At 40.0% G+C, this 23,478-nt stretch overlaps 1 protein-coding gene across 1 annotated transcript in view; it reads right to left on the bottom strand.

Annotated features, from left to right (window-relative positions):
* The window catches only part of LOC107805043 (uncharacterized), a 47,029-nt gene extending 33,725 nt beyond the window's left edge, over positions 1 to 13,304 (bottom strand). The window contains exon 1 of the mRNA XM_075223835.1: positions 13,262 to 13,304. Within this exon, the coding sequence (XP_075079936.1) occupies positions 13,262 to 13,304 (43 nt within the window). The remainder of the gene's footprint in view (positions 1 to 13,261) is intronic.
* Positions 13,305 to 23,478: the final 10,174 nt, after the last annotated feature.

Raw genomic sequence — 23,478 nt, 5'->3', positions numbered from 1 at the left:
AACCTATTTTCCAAACTAAGAATAAAAGACTTTTTCTTTTTAACAAACACTTTCCAAAATAAAAGACTTTTTTTTTTCCTATTTTTCTTTTTCTTTTAGTAAAACAGACTAAAATAAAGCATTTTCCTTTTTCATTTTCTCAAAATTTCGGCAGAGTTTCGACAGTGTTTGGGCATTGGGTTTTACTTCTAAAATAATCAATTAACTCCCTAACTGATATATATTTTTTCTCCTTTCTCTTTTTTTCAATTTTCCAACATTCCCGAGATTCAGAAACCGGTCAACATGCAGGTTCGAAACAAATATATGTACAGAGCAAGTAGGATGCATCAGGATGGTCTTTTCATTTCAGGTTGCTAGCCCTAGACGGACCCAACCCCTGTGTTGAGTCCCCTAAGTCAAATGCAACGTGATGCAGATAAGCGTTCCTACTAGGGATCCGGCATGAAGTCACGTTATTCTATGTTCAAAACCCGGGTCAGTGTTCTAGACTGTGTACCCGAGCGGACAACTCAAGTCGAGGAGGGGGCAACTTACCAGGAACCAAAAGGCCATCCGGCTTCGTAACTTGTCCGGCCTCTTTCTTATTTCAGGGTATGACACTAACAGAATAGGGAGTCTCAACCAGTAAGCACATCCCCGGAGGTGAAGATAGAAGGGTGTCGGCACAGTTTATATACAGTTCAGATAATATTAAAGCGGTAACATTTAGCACATTCAGCACAAAACATGTAGGAAAATCAGATACAACCAAATACAATAATTTATCTAAGCTCGAATTCTGAACCCTGAACCGGAGATTCTGGGTTCGGTCCCCAGCAGAGTCGCCAGAGCTGTCACACCTCCTTTTTCACTTACACCCGTAGGGGCGTAAAGGAGTTTTTCCAATTAAAGGACAATCAAAACGGAATTTAATTATTAATGATTCAGAGTCGCCACTTAGGATATTAATGGTGTCCTAAGTCACCGGTTGAATACCGAATCGAGGAAAAATATGACTCTGTTAACAGTCCGCGAACCAAAAACCCGAGTGGGAAAACCCCATTTGAGAATAATTACAATTTCTAGCGATCAAATATCCCTAAAAGAAGAAAGGGAACTTAATTAGATGTAAACTAAAAAATTTAGTAGTCCAACCTCCACAGTGGGCTGGACCACTGATGGGCCTCAGAAACGGCCCAAAATCTGGTCAGGCAAACGAAAGGGAAGCCCAGGCGACAGACCTCAGCACCTGGGATCGAATCCCTTAAGAAGCCCAAACTCATGAAGGCTGCTCGCGTGACAGCCTGAGATGGCTCGTCGTTGAGCCCAGCGAGACTTTGATTTGCTTACTCAGACAACCCTTTGAAATTATCTGTAAGCTATTGCAAGTATTCAATAATCAGCCAATGGGAAATAGTACACATCTACTTAACTTAGAAGGAAATTAATCAATTGAATTCCAACTTCATATACAGACTAATTCATCTAATGACATTCTGGTGAGTTTCTTAGACATCATCAAGGTGAGTACCAAGCTATAAACACAATCTCAATAACATAAAGCAGTCGAGCTATTTCTGAATCAATTCATGCCAACATTACTATCAATCTATCATGTAATCAACTAACACTGGTGTTCACTTCATAGTACTCACATGACTCTAAAATATAACAGTTCATATAGTCCATTTAGCACTAAAGCAAATAAAACTTTAAACAATATCCATGAATTTGAACACTGAATACGTAGATCTGGAAATTTGCTAAATCAGAACTCAATTCTGCATGTAATATTCTTCACATAATTCAGTTCTGCCTATCTGAGCTCACATTCATCAGGGGTACAATTGTGTACCTGGATAAAGGAAAATATGAGAAGGAAAGGAGTCAGCTACTTTGAACAGCAACAACAATAAACTCAACAATATACACCACAGAACATGCCAGGAACTGCTTTTGAAAACCAGAAATACAAGCAGACTCCACAGATCAATTCAACACACACTTCAAATGCACTTCTAGCCCTCACAGCTGAACCTAAACACCTCTGCAATACTGCTAAACCCAAAACCCAACTGAAATCCAAAACTAATAATGAAACTGTAAGTTTGTTTTTGATTTCTTCATTTTTGATGTTTTTATTTTTTGAATACTGGAATGGAAATACTAGCTGGACTTGAAAGCAGGTAGGAGAGCCTTTTGTGGGGATTTTCGAGCTTAGAGCTGAAGGAAGAAGAAGAACCCCCTTTCCCAAGGCATTTCATGCCCTTATATAGGCAACAAGAGAGAGTAGATCAGATTTTAGGTCTTCTTTTTTAGTCCCTCCCTTATTTCAGTTTTAGTCCCTCTATTCTTGACTTGCTAAACAAGTAAGCACCCCTATTGTGCTGAAATATGCACTAAAATCCTATTCTAGAAGCCTCTAGGATGCTCTTCTACCCATACAATACCTATACTGCCCTTCCATATACTTTGATATTACTATTCCTATCAGAACTACCTTTTTCCATACCCAAACTACCCCTGAAGGCTTCTCAAAGTTACTGATCCTACCCTCATCCTTAACAGCTATAACCAATCCCCTAAGTTAATCCAAAACTAACTGAAATTGATTAATTAGCACTCAGAAATCAACTAATCAAACTAACCAATCCCAATTGCTCAAATACCAACTCAATCAAACTAAGAGAAACCAGAAATACAGGATCAATCAAAGCAAAGCTTAAGCTAACATGATCAACATTAAATGAAATTAAACTAATTCTTAACTAATAAACTCACAGTCGACCATTCAAATATCAAACTCATAACTAACAGCAATTGACAGAATTATACTAATACACAAAAATAAACCGTAAAATTAACATAACACTTAATGAAACCAAGACTGTAACTAAAACTTCAACCATGCGAGTAAAAAGAAACAGGAAAGACTCACAAAAGTCCGAGGAACTCCGGCCAGTCACTAACATCCGAATCCTTTCAGATTTTTGACACGCAACATCCCTAACCATGTGTTCTTACAAGAGAACACATGGTTAAGGATACTACGGTTCGAAATCATAAAGATTTTGGTTTAGGGTTTTGGTAGAAATTCTTAGATCTGAGATTCGAGCCGTTTTACAGAGATTTGAAGGAAAATAATCATGGATTAGTGTTGAGGGGAGACCGAGGATTGTGTGGTGTGACTTTGGGCTGGTTTGGGTAAACCTGCGATCTGACCGGAAACTTCAATCGAAGATTCGACGAGCTCCGGCCCTATTCAAGGGGAACCAATGGGTGCAATGGAAAGAGGAGGGTGAGGAGGACGAGTGGTGTAATTTTGGGCTTGAACGGTGCAGGTGACGTTCACCGCCGGAGAGGGGTTTAGGGGCGGCGCAGATTAGGGTTTGAGAGAATAGGCGGGTTGAGGAAGACGACATAAATGTGGTAGGGGGGAAGTTTTCGGACATTTATATACCAAACATCCTAGTTAGATCCGGACCGTTGGACTGATGAGATCCAACGGTCATGGTTGAATGCTGGGGAAACGACGTCGTTTGGACTTACTAGGGACCGGACCGGATTGGGGGTTTGGGCTGGACTGGTTTGCAACGGGTTTAGGGCGTTTGGGCCTGAAAAATCCAACAAATTGGCCCAAATTTGGGTCTTCTATTAAGACCAAATTTCTACTCTTATTTTCTTTTTATTTTCTTTTCTTACTTTTTACAATTTTTATAATTTTTCTTATTTTTATGGAGATGTAAAACTAACATGAAATCCTAGTTATTTCAAAACGAAGACTAAATAATTCTTGAAATTGTTTGAAAACTATTTCATGACGAATTCCCAATAGAAAACATTAAAATGCAAAAATGAACTAATTTTATGATTTTCATGTTTTGTTCTAAAAAAATTAAACTTTAGTTGATACTAAAAAACATAAAACTAAAACCTAAATGCAAAAATGCATATTTTTGTATTTTATAAAAATTAACATGCACAAATAGAATGCAACAATTATCAGAAAATGATACTGAAATGCACAAAATTGTAAAAATAAAGAAAAATTATTTTGTTTGGGATTTTGGGAATAATCATATTTAGGGCAAAATTTACGTGCTCACATTGGGTACTGGAATGTACCATCATATGCATTGCATTGCATTCATGTATTTGTATTTATACTGGTGTTTAGCTGCTCAGTTCCATATATTGCTGTATATTTGGATTTTAGCTTACTTTGTGTATTTACTGGATTTTCTTATCTTCGGACTGTAGTTACTTTTATTACTCACTGGGTCGGAGTACTCACTTTACTCCCTGCACCTTGTGTGCAGATCCAGGGCAGTCTCAGGCTCAGTAGATCCAATTGATCAGCAGATCCAGCCTCTGGGAGTATCGAGGTAGCTGCACGACATTCGCAGCCATTGATCTTCTCTCTCCTATCCTATCTCTTTATTTCCGCATTATCAGACTTTGGATGTAACATGTATTAGGATGATATTCTGTATTCTAGAGGCTCAGATTCGTGACACCGGGTCCTAGTGAGAATATATTGTGTATTTTGTTAAAATCTTCAGTACTTTAATCTTGCTTAATTGATATTTTTTTTCCACTATTTTTGATAAATTGGGTTAAGTGTTGAATAATGGTTGGGCTTGCCTAGTAATGTGTTGGGCGCCATTACGACCGGGATTTGGATCGTGACAAAGTTGGTATCAGAGCCTAGGTTACTTGGTCTCACGAGTCATGAGCCGGTTTAGTAGAGTCTCATGGATCGGTACGGAGACATCTGTACTTATCCTCGGGAGGCTGCAGAACCTTTAGGAAAACTTCACATTCTTGAATTCTTATCGTGCGTCCTCGATTCAGCTTGAAAAGAAACTTTTGAAATTCCTTCCGCGTGATCGTATGCACCAACAGGCGCTCAGTATCAGATGTGTCTCGATGGATTTTGATTCCCCGATCGAGGGGCGAGGTGTAATCTCTGTGAGTTTGAAGTTAGACCAGTCTGGAGGACTTGATGCCAAATCTTTGCCAATGGCTTGAGCACCGAGGTGCTAATTTTGTGAGCAAGTGTTTTGAACTCATATGTTCATTATTGTCCTTGTTAGCCGGAATGGCAGTTGGATATCCATGTGATGAGTATGTTAGTGTTGCGAGGTGTATTTGTATGACTTAATAGTGGCGAAGAAGCCTACTGGATAGTAGATGAACGGTTAAGTGATTCGTTTCTTATTGTGATTTGTTGAGTAGCCCGAGTTATGGGCACGTGAAGAATATTTTTCGTGTCTCCTAGTTAGATAAGTCTGGGAGTTGAGATCGCTTCCGTAAATGTATTATGACGAAATCGTTGAGTCAAGGAGACCACCTCGACGGTCGAAAATACTAAAGGAAGAATATGTTCCTACTTGGTTGAATAGCCCAATAATGGAGGGTTGAAGGGTATTTTCTATGTGTTATGATTCAAATAGGTGCAACGCATGTCCATGTATCAATTTTGATTTATGTAATTGATATGCATTGTGATGCTTTGTCAAGTTGTGGATGTGTTGTTAGGATGGTTTTGGTGATTCTCTGGCATGTGGATATGACCAATTAAAAGGAGGCTCTGCCGAAATTTTTGAAAAATTTAGGACTTAGTAAGTGGGCTTAGCTGTTGTGTGAGTAAATGCAAGAATTGCAGAAGAGTTAAAATTCCAGATGATTCGTGTTTCCACGAGCTTATGATGGAGTGAGTTTAATCTCACCATGATATTACGACAGCAATAGAGTATATGTGTTGTGATCTATGGCTTCGAGCCAAGTTGGGGAGCTTGCTGTTGATTAGTTGATTGCACGGTTTATTACCTGCGTGAATTCTGGTTATTGGCGTATTGGTGGGTTATTGCAGCTACGGAAAAGGACCATGAGTGGTAATTTGAGTAAATGAATTGTTGGATGCATGCTATGGTTAGCCTTATTGGCTCATGTTCAGACTTGAGGGAAGATTCATGATTTATGCCTCGTATAGGTGTCGGCTTCAAGGGAAGTGATCCCTCTGGGTGCTTTATCGAGAGGGTATTCATATGTTATAAAATTCAGTAGAGTTGGTTGCATTCGGGGCCAAGTCAGAGATGGGTGGCTCTCAATAGCGGTCCTAGTTAATTCAAGAGGTAAAGTGTGGTGCCTAATGATTTTGAGTCTATAAGTACAGTTAAGAGTCAAGCTTTTGAAGCAGCTTATGAAGAAAGGCACAGAATGTTCTATGATGTTTTGACTTGCGGTGTAGCATTTGAGAGACATGAAATGGTCATGGTATTTGAGATAGCATGGTCTCGTGATTTAAGGTCACTCGGGGTGAGTTTGGTTGAAATAAGTTAGGTGTTAAAGGGAGATATTATTATTTCTAAGGCAATCAAGGATAAATTGGAAGGAAGTAGATTGATTAGCCATAGTTGAGTTGGTATACTAGTGTCAGTGATCGGTTCGTCCAGCGTGATCGAGTTATGCATGTGAGGCTTGTCGGCCGCAGTGATTGATGTTATTCTGAAGCATGCTTTTGTTAGGGCCTATTATGAGTAGGCGGATCCCTGAAAGTGTTATGGTGGCTTGGACAACTACTTAGAGATTGGCATATTCGACGATTATGAGGATTTGCCTGTATGCTGCTATAGTTCTCCTAAAGTGAGTTAAATGGAAATTCTTATGTGATGAAGTATTAGCCTATCAGCGGTTCCAGAGTTGTGATGGAAATCGCGTCTATCGTATATTGGCACGTGAGGTGCAGTGAGTGGTATGAAATTTGAAGTAAGGACCAAGGTTGCAGTTTGGTCAATGACTGTGATGTCACGAACTCGGATGAGCGGTATATGAGTTTCAGTGTTTTGAGTAAGATGGGTAATGACGTCAGTATCACCTGAGGTCGGTGTTCTATGAGAAAGGCTTTACATCCTGGTTAGGGATTCTTGATCGCTTTTCAGCGTTAGTGCAGCCGGTGGTTTGGATGTGCAGACCCGTTAATTATTTCGAAAGATGGTGGGAGCTTGTCCCACAAGAATATTGTATAAGTGTGACATGTAGTCACTTGATTAATTAGAAATTTAAACCAAGTATGAGGATTTTGGTAATATCATCCATTTGAGAATTTATGCCTGGAGGGCACTCTGTTTATTGGGTTATGGACCTGTGAAAGATTATTGGCCTAGCTTGGCACGATCAGGATCGACTTGAGGTCGGTGGATAGATTTAAATGTGGAAGTGAGCCTTACATCAAGCTAGTTGTGTTTATTTCAGCACTGCGCTCTTTATGGAAGGATAGTCGCAGTCTTATTTCGTGGTCAGTTAATTCATGAAAAGATATATTGCACCGTATGAGTTGTGAGATGGCTTGGTAAATTCCTTATATGTTGAGGTTTCGCTCAGCGATGATGTTATATGAGCAGGATGAGACTTAGATCATGTATCGCACCTCAGTTGTGCTTGAGTTTGTAGCCTATAGCGCTATATGTTTCCTTGGGAATGATATTATGCACCTTAGTGTGTTTATGACCGATGTTCGGTATTTTGATGTGATGAGCTATTCAGCTCGACGTATATCTCCTTATGCGAGTTCTATATGTGGATCGGGTGGCAAACCGTCATGGGTATGTTGTTTGGATCGGGTTGCACGCCGCAATAGTGTGATGTTCAGTTCAGTGCCCATATTTGCTTTTGTGTGTTCTGTTTCCCTGTTTTCTAAGGAAGTCTATGTTAGTGTGCGAGTTGAGTAGTTCCTTCTAGAGTTCGCCTTCCTTTTGTATCGCATTCGAATTGATAGCATACTGGCACATTGTGGCGCCTTGTGGGATTTTTGATTATGTTTGAGGTGGCTTATTGCCTGAGCAGTTCGTACTGGGTGAGACGAGGTTACTAGATTTGGGGTCAGAGCAAACTGATTATATGAAGTATATTATAGAGCAAAGATCATTCTTTGGTTTGGGACAAGGTAATGGAACTTGTCAGGAGTGTAGATCCAATGAATTGTTGATTCAGCAGTTGGTTGTGAATTTCGGCACATCTCTTTAGTCGTATCGGTGTTGAAAAAAAATATATAAAAAAACCAGAGAAAGACCTGTGTAGATCATGAAATGCAATGGGAGCATCAGATTCGTGGAATTTCGACCATTATGTTTAAAGAATGTTATTATGGTTCTATGAGTAAGTGATGCAAAGTGTGAATTCAGCAAAGTTATGCAGTCATGTTTGGGTACAACGTGTGGAGATTGATATGGTGGTCGTATGATGGAAACAGGCTTGGCAGGGAAATTCAGGATGTTGGAATTGGGCCTAATGGCTTATTTGCTTTAATAAATAAGTATATCTACAGAATTATCGAGCTAATGTGCTCAACAGAGTAGTGGTAGCATGGGAAGGTGCATGATGTGTTAAACAAGTGATTTTGGACTACTTCAGTGTAGTTCTCAGCACGTTCGAGGACGAACGTATGTTTAAGTGGGGGAGATTGTAACGACCCGACTGATCGTTTTGAGCTCCGGCGTGTCATTCAGCAGTTTGAGGCCATGAGCGGCTTCATCCCAGGTATATTGACTTGTGTGTATGGTCAGAATTAAAATTCAGGAAGTTTGGAGTCAAATCTAAATGGAAATTCTCATTTTGAAAGCTTAAAATTGAAGAAATGAACTAGGATTGGAATTTTGAGTAAACGACCTCGGAATTGGGATCTGAAAGTTCCAGCATGTTCGTATGATGATTTCGGACTTGGGCGTATGTCCGGATTTGGTTTTGGATAACCCGTGAGCATTTCGGCGTATATTGTGAAAGTTAGTACTTTAGAAGAATTTCATAAATTTGGGTTGGAAGACATTTCAGTGTTATAGATGTCCGTTTGGGATTCTGAGTCTGGGAATAGCTCCGTATGGTGATTCTGGAGTTGGGAGCGCGATCGGAAGTGAATTCGGATGTCCGGAGGTCATTTTGAAGTCATTTGGCTAAATATAGAAATTTGAAGGTTTTTGAGAAAATTCGACCGGAAGTGGAAATTTTGATATCGGGGTCGGAAAGCGGTTCCGAAAGATGGGGCAAGTCCGTAATGTCGAATGTGACTTGTGTGCAAAATTTGAAGTCATTCCGGAATGATTTTGGTAAGGTTTGAGACACTTAGTCTCTTTTAAGGAGGTTTAAGTTGGAAAAGTCAACCGAACATTGACTTATATGTTAGAGGGCTCGGATTTGAATTTCGATGATTTGGTTAGTTTCGGGGGATGATTTGTGACTTAGGAATGTGATCAGAAGTAATTTTGGAGGTCCGGTGTAGAATTAGGCTTGAATTGGCGAAGTTAGTATTTTGGCGAATTTCGGTTGATAGGTGAGATTTTGATGCGGGAGTCGGAATGGAATTCTGAGAATTGCTGTAGCTTTGTTATGTCATTTGTGATGTGTGTGCAAAATTTCAGGTCATTCGGACATCGTTTGGTCGGGTTTTTGATCGAAAGTGTATTTTCGGAAGTTTTTGGAAACTTAGGCTTGAATTCGATGAGTTTTGGGTAATTTGATGTTGTTTGAGGTGTTTTGATGATTTGAGCAGGTTTTAATGATGTTATGAATTATGTTGGCATTTTTGGTCGGGGTCCCATGAGGTTCGAATAAGTTTTAGAAGAGTTTTTGGAAGATTTTTGCCATTTTGAGCATAAGCATGTAATGATCCAAGGGTCTATTTTTAGTTCTAGATATCCAAATTTAATTTCGAGACTTTCAGAATTTAAATCATGAATTATAGGACTGATCTGGAAATTTTGGTTTAATTTCATCAAGTCGCGATTGAGTTTTTGACGTGAAATGTGAGTTTATTGTTTAACGAGCGAAATGGGTATTGAACTGGGCAAATGAGCTCTGAATTGAGTTTCGATTGAAGGGTTGTGTTCATATTATTATTTGTGACTCATAGGAATAAGAATCGTCTAATTTCGAGTTCGTATGATGGAGTTAGAGCCTTTTTAGTGAAAATAAAAGCTGCTGCAATTTCTGCTGCTAAGCTGTCTTTGGACAACAATGTACAGTCGTGGAGCGTACTTCGAAGACCTATATATTTTTATTTACAAGGAATTTTGAGATGATTCAAAAACAAAAGTTGTATCCCTTCGTATCTAGTTTCCAGAAAGCTAAAGAAATCATAATTTGGACATTTGTAGAGAAAGTTATGATTGATTGAAGATGACTGGTGGAGCAGTTTCTCCAGAAATTTTCTGATTTCATGGAGCCGATTTAGAAGCTCATATCTCGGGATATATAAAGAGTTATATGGTGTACAACCTATCATATTAAATATCTTTGAGTCTAGTTTCTAAATCATTAAACCGTTTGTCATTTGGACATTTATACAAGACGTTATGGGTGTTTATACAGAAGGTGTCCGACAAGGAACAATTTTAATAGGATGTACAACTTGTATAGCACAAGTGCAAGGTACAACTCGACGAAGCACGGACAGATTCTTTTAAACACTGATTTGGCTTATTTCTTTCATTTGGCTTGGATTATTTTGGAGAGAATTTCAAGGGGGATTTCATCAAGCATCAAAGGTGAGTTGTTTCTACTTATTTCCAAGTTAAATACATGGATTAGAGCTGAAAACTCAAGTAATTTATGGACAAAAATGGTGGTTTAGGGCTTGAAACTTAAGAGAATTAAATAGTGATTTGCGGGGTCAAATGAACTCCGATTTTTGTGAATTTGATATGTATAGACTCGTGGCGAGATAAGGGTCGTATTTATGTAAAAATTTCTGAATTTCGAGACGTGGGCCCGGGGCTCGGGTTTTGCTAATTTCGGAATTTTCGACATTTTTCGAGTCTTTTCGATTGGGTTATATTCCCTTAGCCTATTGTAATGTATTCGTTGTGGTTTTGACTAGATTCGACGCGCGAAGAGGTCGATTCAAGAGGAAAGGGCATTGCGGACTAGTCTACGGCCGGTTAGAGGTGAGTAATAGATGTAAATGCTATTCTGAGGGTTTGAAACCCCGGACTTTCACATTGTAACGCTATATTGAGGCGTGACACGCACTCCATGGCGAGTGCGGGGTCGGATACTACTGGGGATTGTGACTTGGTCCACCCCGTGTGATGTTTATACTATACTGGTGATTGATACACATACTTCATTGATATTACTGGGCTTGATGCCATGTTTGGGGCCTTGTGCTGATTTGTAAAATCCTTCGAGGATTGATATTACTGCTTAGCATGATTTGCATATCATTTAATTTCAGTCCAAGGTTTTAAATGTTGTTTGGCAAACTCAGCCATAATTCTAAGTGTTGAAAACTTAAATGATATTTTTAAATGTATTCCGGGCTGGGAACTTTTGTTTTGTAAATGCCCAATGGGCTTATTATATTATTTTCTGGACTGATTATAAAGTGACTTGAAACAGTGGTAACAATGACACTGTGTGATATACTTGACACAGTGGTAACAATGACACTGTGTGATATACTTGAAATAGTGGTAACAATGACACTGGATGATATACTTGAACAGTGGTAACAATGGCACTGTATGATATAAATTGGTCAGGTAACAATGGCTGACCGGTCAGGTAACAATGACTGACCAAGATATTGCGCTTGGGCTGTAGGAGCCCCTCCGGAGTCTGTACACACCCCCAGTGAGCGCCATCGACGATAAATAAATATGGATGGCTCGGGCTGCACGCCGCAGTGGGTACTGGAATGTACCATCATATGCATTGCATTGCATTCATGTATTTGTATTTATACTGGTGTTTAGCTGCTCAATTTCATATGTTGCTGTATATTTGGATTTTAGCTTACTTTGTGCATTTACTGAATTTTCTTATCTTCGGACTGGAGTTACTTTTATTACTCACTGGTTCGGAGTACTCACTTTACTCCCTGCACCTTGTGTGCAGATCCAGGGCAGTCTCAGGCTCAGTAGATCCAATTGATCAGTAGACCCAGCCTCTGGGAGTATCGAGGTAGCTGCACGGCGTTCGCAGCCATTGATCTTCTCTCTCCTATCCTATCTCTTTATTTTCGCATTATCAGACTTTGGATATACCATGTATTAGGATGATATTCTGTATTCTAGAGGCTCAGATTCGTGACACCGGGTCCTAGTGAGAATATATTGTGTATTTTGTTAAAATCTTCAGTACTTTAATCTTGCTTAATTGATATTTTTTTCCGCTATTTTTGATAAATTGGGTTAAGTGTTGAATAATGGTCGGGCTTGCCTAGTAATGTGTTGGGTGCCATCACGACCGGGATTTGGGTCGTGACACATATGGTGAGGAAGAGTGATTAAGCACGAAGAGTGATGCCGTGCACCTTTCTATTTATGCATATAGTAAGGAAGAGTGATAAAGCATGAAGGGTGATGTCATACACTTTCTGTTTGCTATGCTTATTTGTTGTTACCAATTCAAGTGTTTTAACTGTCCAGATTCCTTTACCGCTGTGATCCTTTGCGAAGAAACCCCATCGCGTTTTCAATACTTCACCATATTTATATACATATTTTTCAATACTTTAAAGTTTTAATAATTGTTTCATCTTCAATTCATTTAGTTACTCAATTAAATTTCTTTAAACCGTCTGAGGTTTTATTTTACTTAAAAATAGAATTTCTACTAAGTTAATTTCTTAAATCTCATGATAAAGGTAATAATTCTGTCGATATTGTATTTTATTTGAAAATGGTACTTGTGAGCACGTGATTTTTGCCCTATATGAGAATTACTCCCAAAAAATTCAAAATAAAATAATTTTCCTTTGTGTGCAATTTTTGGCATTTTTTAATAATTATTTGTATTTTTGCCTGTGCATGTTAATGAGTTAAATTAATAAAAAATGTAAAAATATGTCGCATCAGCATTTGATATTTAATTAAGTTTGTTTTACAAAATGAAAAAATCATAAAAATAATGTACGTTGCATTTTTAGCATTTAATGTCCAAATTGTGTGATTTTATTATTAATCGCTATTTAATTGTGTGTTAATTGTTATTAAGAGTTAATTAGTATTTCCAGATAATTTTGGGTTTTATAATTTAATCTTATCATTTTTAGCTTTATTATTTAATAAATTGAACAAATAGAAAAGGACAAAAATAGAAGAGATCGGATTGGGCCTTTTCTTCAATTTTAAGTCACAGGCCCAAAGATACCCAACCTTCCCCTACGACCCAGTCCATTTCAAATCGGGTCGACCCAGTCCATAACCCAAAAAACCCAACACCCCTATCTCTCTATCTTTCATTTCACAAAAAAAAACCAAAAAAAAAACTAAGAACCTACCCGCCCCCTCCCTCTTCTTCTTCTCCAAAAACCTAGCAGCCATGGCTGCCCCCCCCTCGTTGCTTCACCACCATCACCTCCGGCAACCATGGCTGCCTACCGCTGCTTCGTCATCTTCTTCGGCACGCAGCGAACCAGTCCAAAACGAGCTTCACCTCCGGCAACTATGGCTGCCTCCCCCGCGACTGCCTTCGAACCAGCACCCCCATCGTTGCTTCACCACTGTCATGTCCAACAGCTCGACCAGATCCACGTCGAACGACCATGGCAGCCTCTCCCTCGTCTTCAACTACACGCAGCTGCTCCAAGCTCATCCATGGCTGCGTGTGGTTGCTCCTGCTACGTCCGTCGACCTCCCATGTCCGTCGCCACTGTTGCTTCTGCTACGTCCAGCCATGGACGACCATGGACTGCCCAGCATGTTCAGCAGTAGCAGCTGCTACTGCTTCACCGCCTCCTCGACGCCACTGCTTCATCTTCAAACGACACCAAACGACCATCTTCTTCGATCATCCGTTCGTGGTCGTCTTCGGCGTCAAGTTATTTTGGTGTGATAATTGTTTTCGGGCAGATTTGTTTTCGTTCGAGTTCGTCGTCGTTCCGATTCGGTTAGTGGGTTTAAGTTTCGTTTATGTCCGTATTTTGTTTTGATATTCTCGGATCTGAAATTAGTAGATGTTTGATTCTTGTTTTTGTTCATGTTTATTGTTTATTGATTATTGCTTCAGGTTCTTTCATTTGTTCTAGTTTATTTTTAATAGAAATTGTTAGTTTAATTATAATGTTGTTAGATTTAAGTTGAAGTCCAATTAATTATTTCTTCAGTTTGTTTTATTCATTTAAAAGGATTTAGTTTTAATATAGAAATATGTTAGTTTGATAACTTGAATCCTTCATCTTGACTCTAATATTGTTAGGTTCAATTTGAGGTTCAATTGGTTATTTAGTTCAGTGATAATTTGAATTTGAACTCAGTAATTTGAATATGATTGTTTGATATTGTTGTTGAATCTGAAAGTAGGCTTGTTGTTTAAAGATATTGTTTAGTCAAAATAATTCCAGTTATTTCGTTGTTGTTCATCATTTAGTTTGAATTTGTTGATTGAATTTGATTAAGAATTTGTTATAGTTGCTATATTTTGGTTAATTGATTAGGTGAATTGGTTATAGCTGTTAATTTGATTTTAGTTCTTAGATAATTTCTGAAGTTTGAACAGATTTTTGAATCAGGCCAGTAACAGTAGTTTTAGGGGTAATACGGGAATTAACCAATTGTAGATTTATTTAATTTGAAGTGCTCCGTCCACTAGGTTTAATAATATTAAAATGTTATAGTGGGGGACAAGACAAAATGATGTAAAGCAAAAAGAGGGGGTTAATGATGATGTCTTCTTTGACCATTCAAAAAAGGGGAACCGTGGGGTCCGTGTTGACTACTTTTACTTAAGTAAAAATCAGAAATAGTATAGGTAATAATAAAAAGTTAAAAGTTATACATAGTAGAAGAAGATTGGGGAAAAAGGAGAGAGAGAAAAAGAAAAAGGGAGTCTTGCTTTGGGTATAAGAGGACTCATTTAACACTTAGAGAAAAAAAAAAGGAGGAGCAGCGAGAAAGAGAACAAAACTGAAGAAAAAAAATCTTCTACTTTCCTTCATTGTTTGAAATCAGCATTAATTGCTATTGTTTCATCTAAGCTTGAAGCTTCTTTCTTGGGTTACTACTCCATCGGTTTGCAAACTCTGTTACTAGTCTATTCCTGTGTTGCTGGACTATTGTTGTTGTGTTGTATTGTTACTACTGCTGCTGATTCTCATCTTCAACTTCTCTTGTTTCCAATACCAGGTACACGACTGTAATACTAGATATTGCAAGCTGAAGAATGTGAAAGCATGAATACACGAAGAATGGAACTTTGAAGTTTTAGTTTAGCTTTTTCCTTGTCTCTTTTACTGATTGTATTTAGGCTATTTCAGGCATTATTATTTTATAAATTTCTATCGCTTTGCATAACTAGGCATTTTTTAGTGATGTACTAAATAGTACTCTGTTTTAGTTTGGTTATTAGGTAATATATGTTTAAGCATGCCCCTTACCGTCAAACTGTTTAATAATTGGAATAAGATAAAAATAACATAAGTTGGTCTTTAGTGAATCGGCCTGGCAGAACGGGTTAATTCACTAGCTATGAATGTTTTAATATTGTCAATAGTAGGTTAATCGTAAACGGGTAGTTAAATTTATTTAAGGCGTGATTTGAGTTCAAACGAGACTAGATAATGTCTAAGCTTAATAAACTTTAGTAATTATGGTTAAATCTAGTTTCAAATGGTTGTGAATAATTTATTCCAATAGTTTTTTTTATATAACAATGCGAGCTTCAATCTAGCTATATTTGATTTCTTTTGAATATTAGTTGTCGAATTTCTTATTTTATTTACAATTTCGATTTTTTTTTAGTAAAATTCCTTTCCTTTAATATTTGTCTTAATCTAGCAATTAGTATGTTACGTTTTTCTCAATTTTTTGAAATCTCCTAATTAATTAGGATTTTCTTTCTTTATTTTAGAGACTAATTTTAATAGAAAATTGTAGTCATTTTAGGATTGTCCATTTAAAAAATAAATGAGATGAGCCTCGCCTAGTAAAACGTATAGATTGCGGGGCCCTCACAAATGTATGTATTAATTACTTAGAACTCGGGATCGGCCGCTTAGCGAACTCTACGGCCTTACACAAAATAATAATACGCTAATCTCTTTAGGCGCGCATTTTAATAATCTTACCTTCTTAAACTCGGGTGTGCATTTCATGCGACCCAAATCCAAATCCCAAAACACTGAATAAAAATGTATTCTGAATTGCGGGCGCATTGCATGTGACGCAATCCGAAGACATGTTTTTAAACGATGTTCACATTCTTTTAAAATATAGTAATAAAAGCGGTAAAGAGTTAAAACTGGCACATGAGCTCATAATTGTATAAAATCAGATAAACAAGCTGAATATGACAGTTGAGCGACCGTGCTAGAACCACGGAACGCGGGAATGCCTAACACCTTCTCCCGGGTTAACAGAATTCCTTATCCAGATTTCTGGTTCGCGGACTGTAATACAGAGTCATTCTTTTCCTCGATTCGGGATTAAATTGGTGACTTGGGACAACCTAAATCTCCCAAGTGGCGACTCTGAAATAAATAAACAAATCTCGTTTCGATTGTCCTTTAATTGGAAAAACTCCCTCTGCGCCCTTGTGGCGCGGGCCAAAAGGAGGTGTGACAGCTCTGGCGACTCTGTTGGGGACATACCCAGAACCTCTGGTTCAGGGTTAGAAATCGAGCTTAGAATAAATTGTTATGTTGAGCTTTATCTGTTTTGTTACGTGATCGGTGCTTAAAATGCTAGTTGACTGCTTTTACCGCTTTGATATTTCGTGAACTGTATATAAACTATGCCGAAACCCATCTCCTCTCCGAGTCTTCTAAATCATGAAGAAGGGTGCATTTCGTGTAACTTCTTTTCTGTTTAGAGTCAATCCCATTTTTAGAACGAGGTTCGGATAAGTTGCAAAGCCGGGTTGAGCTTCTGTATCCCCGGTACGCTTCCCCCCGGCTCGAGTTGTCCGCTCGGGTAAGCCAGGTCTAAAACAAACACCCAGGTTCTGAACTTAGAATAACTCAACTTCATGTCGGATCCCTAGTAGGAACGCTTATCTGCATCATGTGCATTTTGACTTAGGGGACTCAACACAGGGGTTGGGTCCGTCTAGGAATAACAACCTGAAACAGAAAAGACCATCCTGATGCATCCTACTTACTGCTTGTGCATTTTATTTGCTTTGGACTTGCATGCTGACCGGTTTTGAATATTGGAAAAGTTTGAAAAAAAAAGAAAGAAAAATAGCAGTGTATAGGGTTAATCTTCTGCTTTGAAAAAATAACAATGTCCAAATAGTGTCGAAACTCTGCCGAAATTTTTTTTTTAAAATAATTTATTTTTAATAGTTTGTTTTACTAAAAGCAAAGGAAAAATAGAAAAAGAGCCTTTATTTTTGGAAATTGATCGCAGAAAAAGTAAAAGAAAAGAGTCTTTATTTTAGTTTGGGAAAAATAGGTTGTTTTATTGTTTGTTGAAAAAAAAAGAGTCGTTGTTCTGTCTTGTTTTCAAAAATAGAAAAGGAAAATAGTTTGTCTTGCCATGAAAAATAAAAATGAAAAGAGTCATGCTTTGAAAGTGGTTTTGTTATTTGCTACCAAAAATGAAAAAAAGGGTCCTGTTTTAAAATAGTTCAGTTAATTGGCCGGAACTACGCCGGTTTGATTCTCACATGGCGTGAGATACGTAAGCAACCCTCGTCGGGTCCAACCTCCCCTTTTGTAGAAATAGCCAAAATGTCAGAATTTTAATTTCATCATAATTGAGTCGGGTGATGCCGTTTTTGTCAAATGTAGCCGAATGTTCCCGAAAGGGACGCCGGAAGGCTGACTTTGCGTAAAATGCCACCTTTAGTCATTTTAGGTTTTGACCGGTTAGCCCACACAGCCTTAAAATCTTTGTTCATGAAGCGCTGAAAGGCCGTGTTCGGAAAACCAGTCTTTCTTTTCTTTAAAATTGGAAAAATGGGAAAAGAAGTTTTATTTTATATTTGAGTCAAATATAGGTTTTCCCTTTTGTCTAAATCGCCTTAATAAATGTGCAGGATGAGCACGACCAAAAATAAACCATTCACGGCCCTTAAAGAGATCCCTCTGCAGCTCCACATGTGGTGGAATGATTTAGAAGCCGATAGCAGAAAGGCAGCGATAAAAATTTTGGGTGGGCTCGTCGGTTTATTGGATGTTGAGCCGAAGGTGGATGTTATTGAGGCGCTGGTACCTTTTTGGGATCCTGCACACAACATATTCCGGTTTTCCGATTTTGAACTTACACCCACCTTGGAGGAAATGGCGGGTTATGCGGGTCTCAACCCAAATTTCAAAACTCTTTATCCTTTGGCACCAAGGCCGGTAACGCCACACAAATTCTTGGACTTGTTAAGTATCAGCCGGAATGCCCAGGAAGAGAAGTTAGCAGCCGGGTATTGCGCATTTCAGTTTTTGTATCGACGCTATGGTAACCCTCGAGGCTTTGAAGAGCCCAAACTTGGTTTGACTCACACTGGAAACAAAGACAAATGGGAGGCCAGGCGGGTTCTAGCTTTCATGATAGCTTTCATGGGAGTTGTGGTTTGCCCTCGGGAAGATGGTCACATAGAGATCAGCCTTGCTGGGATGTTGGATGTTGCGACCAAACGAGTCAACGACACAGTAGTTCCTTTAATCGTAGCTGAAACCTATCGAGCTTTAACTATATGCCAATAGGGAGGGAAGTTCTTTCAAGGTTGCAACCTGTTGCTGCAATTGTGGATGTAAGAACACCTTTGCCATCGAGTTGGGTACATGAATTACGGACTGACGGGATTGAGCTGTATTGAAGAATTTGGGACTCGGATAACAGGCATTGAGTTCCCCGAAGGAACAGAGGCTTGGCTATCGCTTTTGAGATCATTAACTGATGACAAAATCGAGTGTAACCTAGGGTGGCTTCCTGATACAAAAGCTATATATACTTCAGCTGAAGTTCCCTACATCCTCTTAATGGGAGATCGAAGCATCCAACCTTATGCCCCTTACAGGGTCTTGCGCCAACTGGGAAGGTTTCAAACCGTACACAATGACGAAAATCTAAGCAAGCAAGTGATCGAACTAGGCCCAAAGGATGTCTTTTTTGAGGGAAAAATCCGTGAAATCTGGAATCGGTGTAGGTTTCTCGAGCCTAAAACCATAGTGCGAGACCGGGCTAAGGGCGAGGTAGACCCTAAGTACAATGCTTGGTTCGGGGAAAGGTTCTTGATTCCGCAAAGGCCTGCCAAAAGGCCCCACGTCCAAGATTTCACTGAATCATCTCAAGCACAATGAGATTGGCTGGCAAGAGAAGAAGGTTATCGAGCGGAAATTGGTAAGTTGAAGCAACAGGTTGAAAGTCTGAAATTCGAGAACAACGCGCAAATTGATACGGATCAGGGTGAAAAGAATAGATTGACCCGGGAAAATGAAACACTTAGGGCCCAAATCCAGAAATCTAGAATGGCCGCTGATAAACGATCGACGAGTCGATCAGATGAGCAATTGATAAAAGGGCTAAAAATGAAGTCAGGGGATATCGTGATAGGTTGGAAAGGTCTGAAAATGTCAGGTCAGAACTCAAAGCACAGTGGGCTACGAGAGCAGATACACGTCGCCGATACTTGAATCAATTGAAATGGGACCACGAGAAAAATGTTGCCAATATGGAGAGAAAGGTGGCTACACTTGAGGGTAAAATAGTTAAGCAGGCTGAGGATTTCCAAATTGAAAGCGGACACTGTTACGACCTGTTGGCCCAAATGGAGGTAAAAGTGCAGCAACTGCAGAATCAGCATATGCTGGATTCTCAGGCGTTAAAGACATGCAGTAATCAGATAAAACGCATGCTTATAGAAAAGAAGAAAACAAGGGACAGGATTAGAGCCATTGATCGAGCCATTTTCAGAAGATGTCGAGCTTGTGAGGACATGACCCCTACTACTTTTGTCTCAGCAGTGCTAATCTATGTGAAGCGGACCATGAATAAATTAGAGCAACTCAGAAAGTATTTGGAATCGAGGCCCGCGGCGAGGCCGAGCGATGCCCCGCGGACACCCATATTTGAAGCTTTAGAGTATGCGTAGTTCGTGTCTGTATTTCTCTATTTTTTTAGCCTGTGGTTTGTCTGTCCATTGTCTTTTCGCGCGCCAAAGTATTTCTGTAGTATTGGAACTTGTATTTGACCTTAGTTTAAGTTTGTTATTTTCTTTCTGCAAAAAGGGTTTTAGTTTGTAATAGTTTGTTTTGAGTAATGAAAAATTGAAAATTTTTCTTGCACGAACTACGCCTGGTCTGATTCGTGCGGGGTCATGATACGTAGGCAATCTCTATAGGATTCGATCGTAATTGAAAAAAAAGGGGGAGAGAGAAGAAGAAAAGAGAGGTCTCCGAAACACTCGAAAGAGGCACAAATAAAATAAGTCGGGATGATGCATGCGGTCAGAGCAAAAACATATTAGAAATGGTTAACTGCCTAAGAACATTGCATCCCCCAACGTGCAATTACAATATCTGTTAAGACTCTAACACTGACAAGTTTGTTGTTTTTCCAATCAATACTAGTTAGTTTAAGCGTACTGGCACTGTACCATTATCAAACAAGATCAAAAGGGCCCATACCAGAAAGCATGACTGGCTCAGACAACAGTGTTGAGTCGGAAAAGACGACAAATCAGATGTTGAAAGAGGCCATGGAAAAAATGGAAAAGATGAGGCTGGAAATGAGTGAAATGCAGATAGCCTTAGCTAGAGACCAAAAGGGGCATGAACTACCCGTTACTCGTACTCTCCTACCAGGACACACGCCGAAATACCCCTCCACTGGCCCTTCAACGAGTTTCCCAAGCCATCACTACTATCAGGGAAGAGAGGCCTATGATCCCTAAGCTCCACCACCCAATCAGAATCCTCCTCCACCAAATGTTCCCGTCTTTGTGGCACCTCCCCCAGCCCCATTGCACAGATCATCTAGTGAGCCACTGTTTCAGGCTCACGATACACAATATTACCCCCTGAACTCACATTCAAAGCACCCGAGCCACATACCTATAATCCCCACTTTGAGGTCCCGGCGGAGATTGAAAAGCCGGCTAAGAGCCCAGAGCAGGACGAGGTGATGGGGAAATTTAAAAGCCTGGAGCAGTCCTTCAGGAACATGCACGGGTTAGGCAACCAGGTTAGTGTGGCTTACAAGGATCTATGCCCTTTCCCTGATGTCCAATTACCAGCAGGGTTCAAGATGCCCAAATTCGATTTATACGAAGGGCATGGCGATCCTATGGCACATCTATGGGGTTTTTGTAGCAAGATGAGGGGAGCGGGGGGCAAAGATGAGCTACTGATAGCTTACTTTGGCCAGAGTTTGAGCGGGTCGGCATTAGAGTGGTATACAAGACAAGATCCGAGCAGGTGGTACACCTGGGATGATCTGGCACAGGCTTTCGCAGGACACTTCCAAGACAACCTTGAGATAGTCCCAGACCATCTCATATTGCTAAAGCTTGAGAAGAAACCCGGGGAGAGCTTCCAGGAATTTGAGTTCCGATGGAGAGAACAGGCAGCCAGAGTTGATCCTCCAATGAGAGAGGGAGAAATGGTAGATTACTTCCTACAAACTCTAGAGCCAACTTACTTCGGTCACTTGGTGAAGTCAGTTGGCAAATCCTTCAACAAAGTGGTGAAAATGGGAGGTATGATAGAAGAGGGACTTAAGTCCAATAAGATCCTGAGTTACTCGGCAATTAAGGCAACAACTCAGGCCATTCAGAACGGCACGGGAGGTGCGCTCGGAAAGAAAAGGAGAGAAGAGGTCACGACAATAGAGGCAAGCAATTGGTCTAGATCTAGAGGTCCTTCCCCACGTTACCAATCCAGACCCCATCATCCAAACTACCCACACATTCCAAATTACCCTCCACAACCCTACTACCCACCACAAGAAAAACACTTCTCCGTCCATCAAGCCCAGACATATACCCAACCTCCGGCTCGCCCACAATGGTGCGCGCCAGCTCCCCACAATACATACCCACCTCCACATAATACCTACCCACCACCACAAAACACCTATCCACCTCTAAGAGTCTACAGGAACCCTCCAGCGACGGGCTTCAGGGGAAATCCGTCTTCCAGAAATGAAAAACTGCAGAGGCAAAGAACCTTTACTGAGTTGGGAGAAACCTATACTACCTTGTTCCTTAAATTAAGGCAGTTGGGTTTATTAAATCCTGTTGAGCCCAGGTTGCCAAATCCCTTACCCCAAAATATGGATCACTCGGTAAGATGTGAATATTGTTTGGGAGCTCTCGGACATGACACCGAGAAATGTTGGAGGCTGAAACATGTGATACAAGATCTTATCGATGCCAACAAGATCGAGGTACAGGCACCGGAGGCACCCAACATTAACCAGAACCCATTGCCGGCGCACCACGAAGCCCACATGATCGAGCTTGTGCACGAAGGAGGGAAGCCAAAGAAACCCTCACAGACAGTGATGATGATCTGTGCCACTCCGAAAGAAAAATCGACCGGTGGGGAAGCAGGGGTACAGTTGAAGGGGGAAGATGTCAAGCCAGTGGTGATATTAGGGAAGAATCCATCCACCACTACAAAGAAACTAGAGCCAGGCAAATTGGTAGTGTCGGGAGCATCATCTGCACCCGTATTTGTTGTGAAAGGGGTCTACAGGGAACCAGTCATCATAAAGCTGGTAGTCTAATTGCCAGTGATTGATAGCAAGGCTATGCCTTGGAAGTATGAAAAGGCAGTGGTAATGTACAAGGGAAAGCAAGTGGAGAAGGATAGTTGTGAGGCGCAGGGACTGACTCGATTGGGACGGTGTTTTACTCTCGTGGAGTTGAGAAGGTCCAACCCAGCAGTAACAAAGAAACCCGTGTCAGAAGAAGAGGCGGAGGAATTCCTGAAAAAGATGAAAGTGTAGGATTACTCCGTTGTCGAACAATTGAAGAAAACACCGGCCCAGATCTCGTTGTTATCACTATTGATCCATTCGGATGAGCATCGCTGGGCCCTGATGAAGATACTAAATGAAGCTCATTTACCCAATGAAATTTTAGTGAACCACCTTGAAACGATTGCCAACAAAATTTTTGAGGTAAACAGGGTAACGTTCTTTAATAACGATTTCCAGTGGAGGGCACGGAACATAATAAAGCTCTCTAATTGACTGTCAAATGTGAAGATTCGACAGTTACTCGGGCGTTGGTGGAAAACGGTTCAAGTTCCAATATTTGTCCATTATCCACACTGAACCAGTTGAAGATTGACCATGATAGAATCCACAAGAATAGCGTTTGCGTTCGAGGATTTGACGGAAACGGAACAGACACCGTAGGGGATATTATACTCGAGTTGACCATCGGCTCGATCGAGTTTACTATGGAGTTCCAGGTATTGGATGTCGCGGTATCTTATAACCTTTTGTTGGGACGAACGTGGATCCACGCGTCCAAAGCAGTGCCATCCATATTGCATTAAATGGTCAAGTTTGAATGGGACAGATAAGATGTCTTACTGCATGGGGAAGACACTGC

The sequence above is a fragment of the Nicotiana tabacum genome, chromosome 10 (genome assembly GCF_000715075.1).
Source record: "Nicotiana tabacum cultivar K326 chromosome 10, ASM71507v2, whole genome shotgun sequence".
Lineage (NCBI taxonomy): Eukaryota > Viridiplantae > Streptophyta > Magnoliopsida > Solanales > Solanaceae > Nicotiana > Nicotiana tabacum.
Note: the sequence above shows the minus strand (reverse complement) of the source record. Positions and strands in the feature narration are given on the sequence as shown.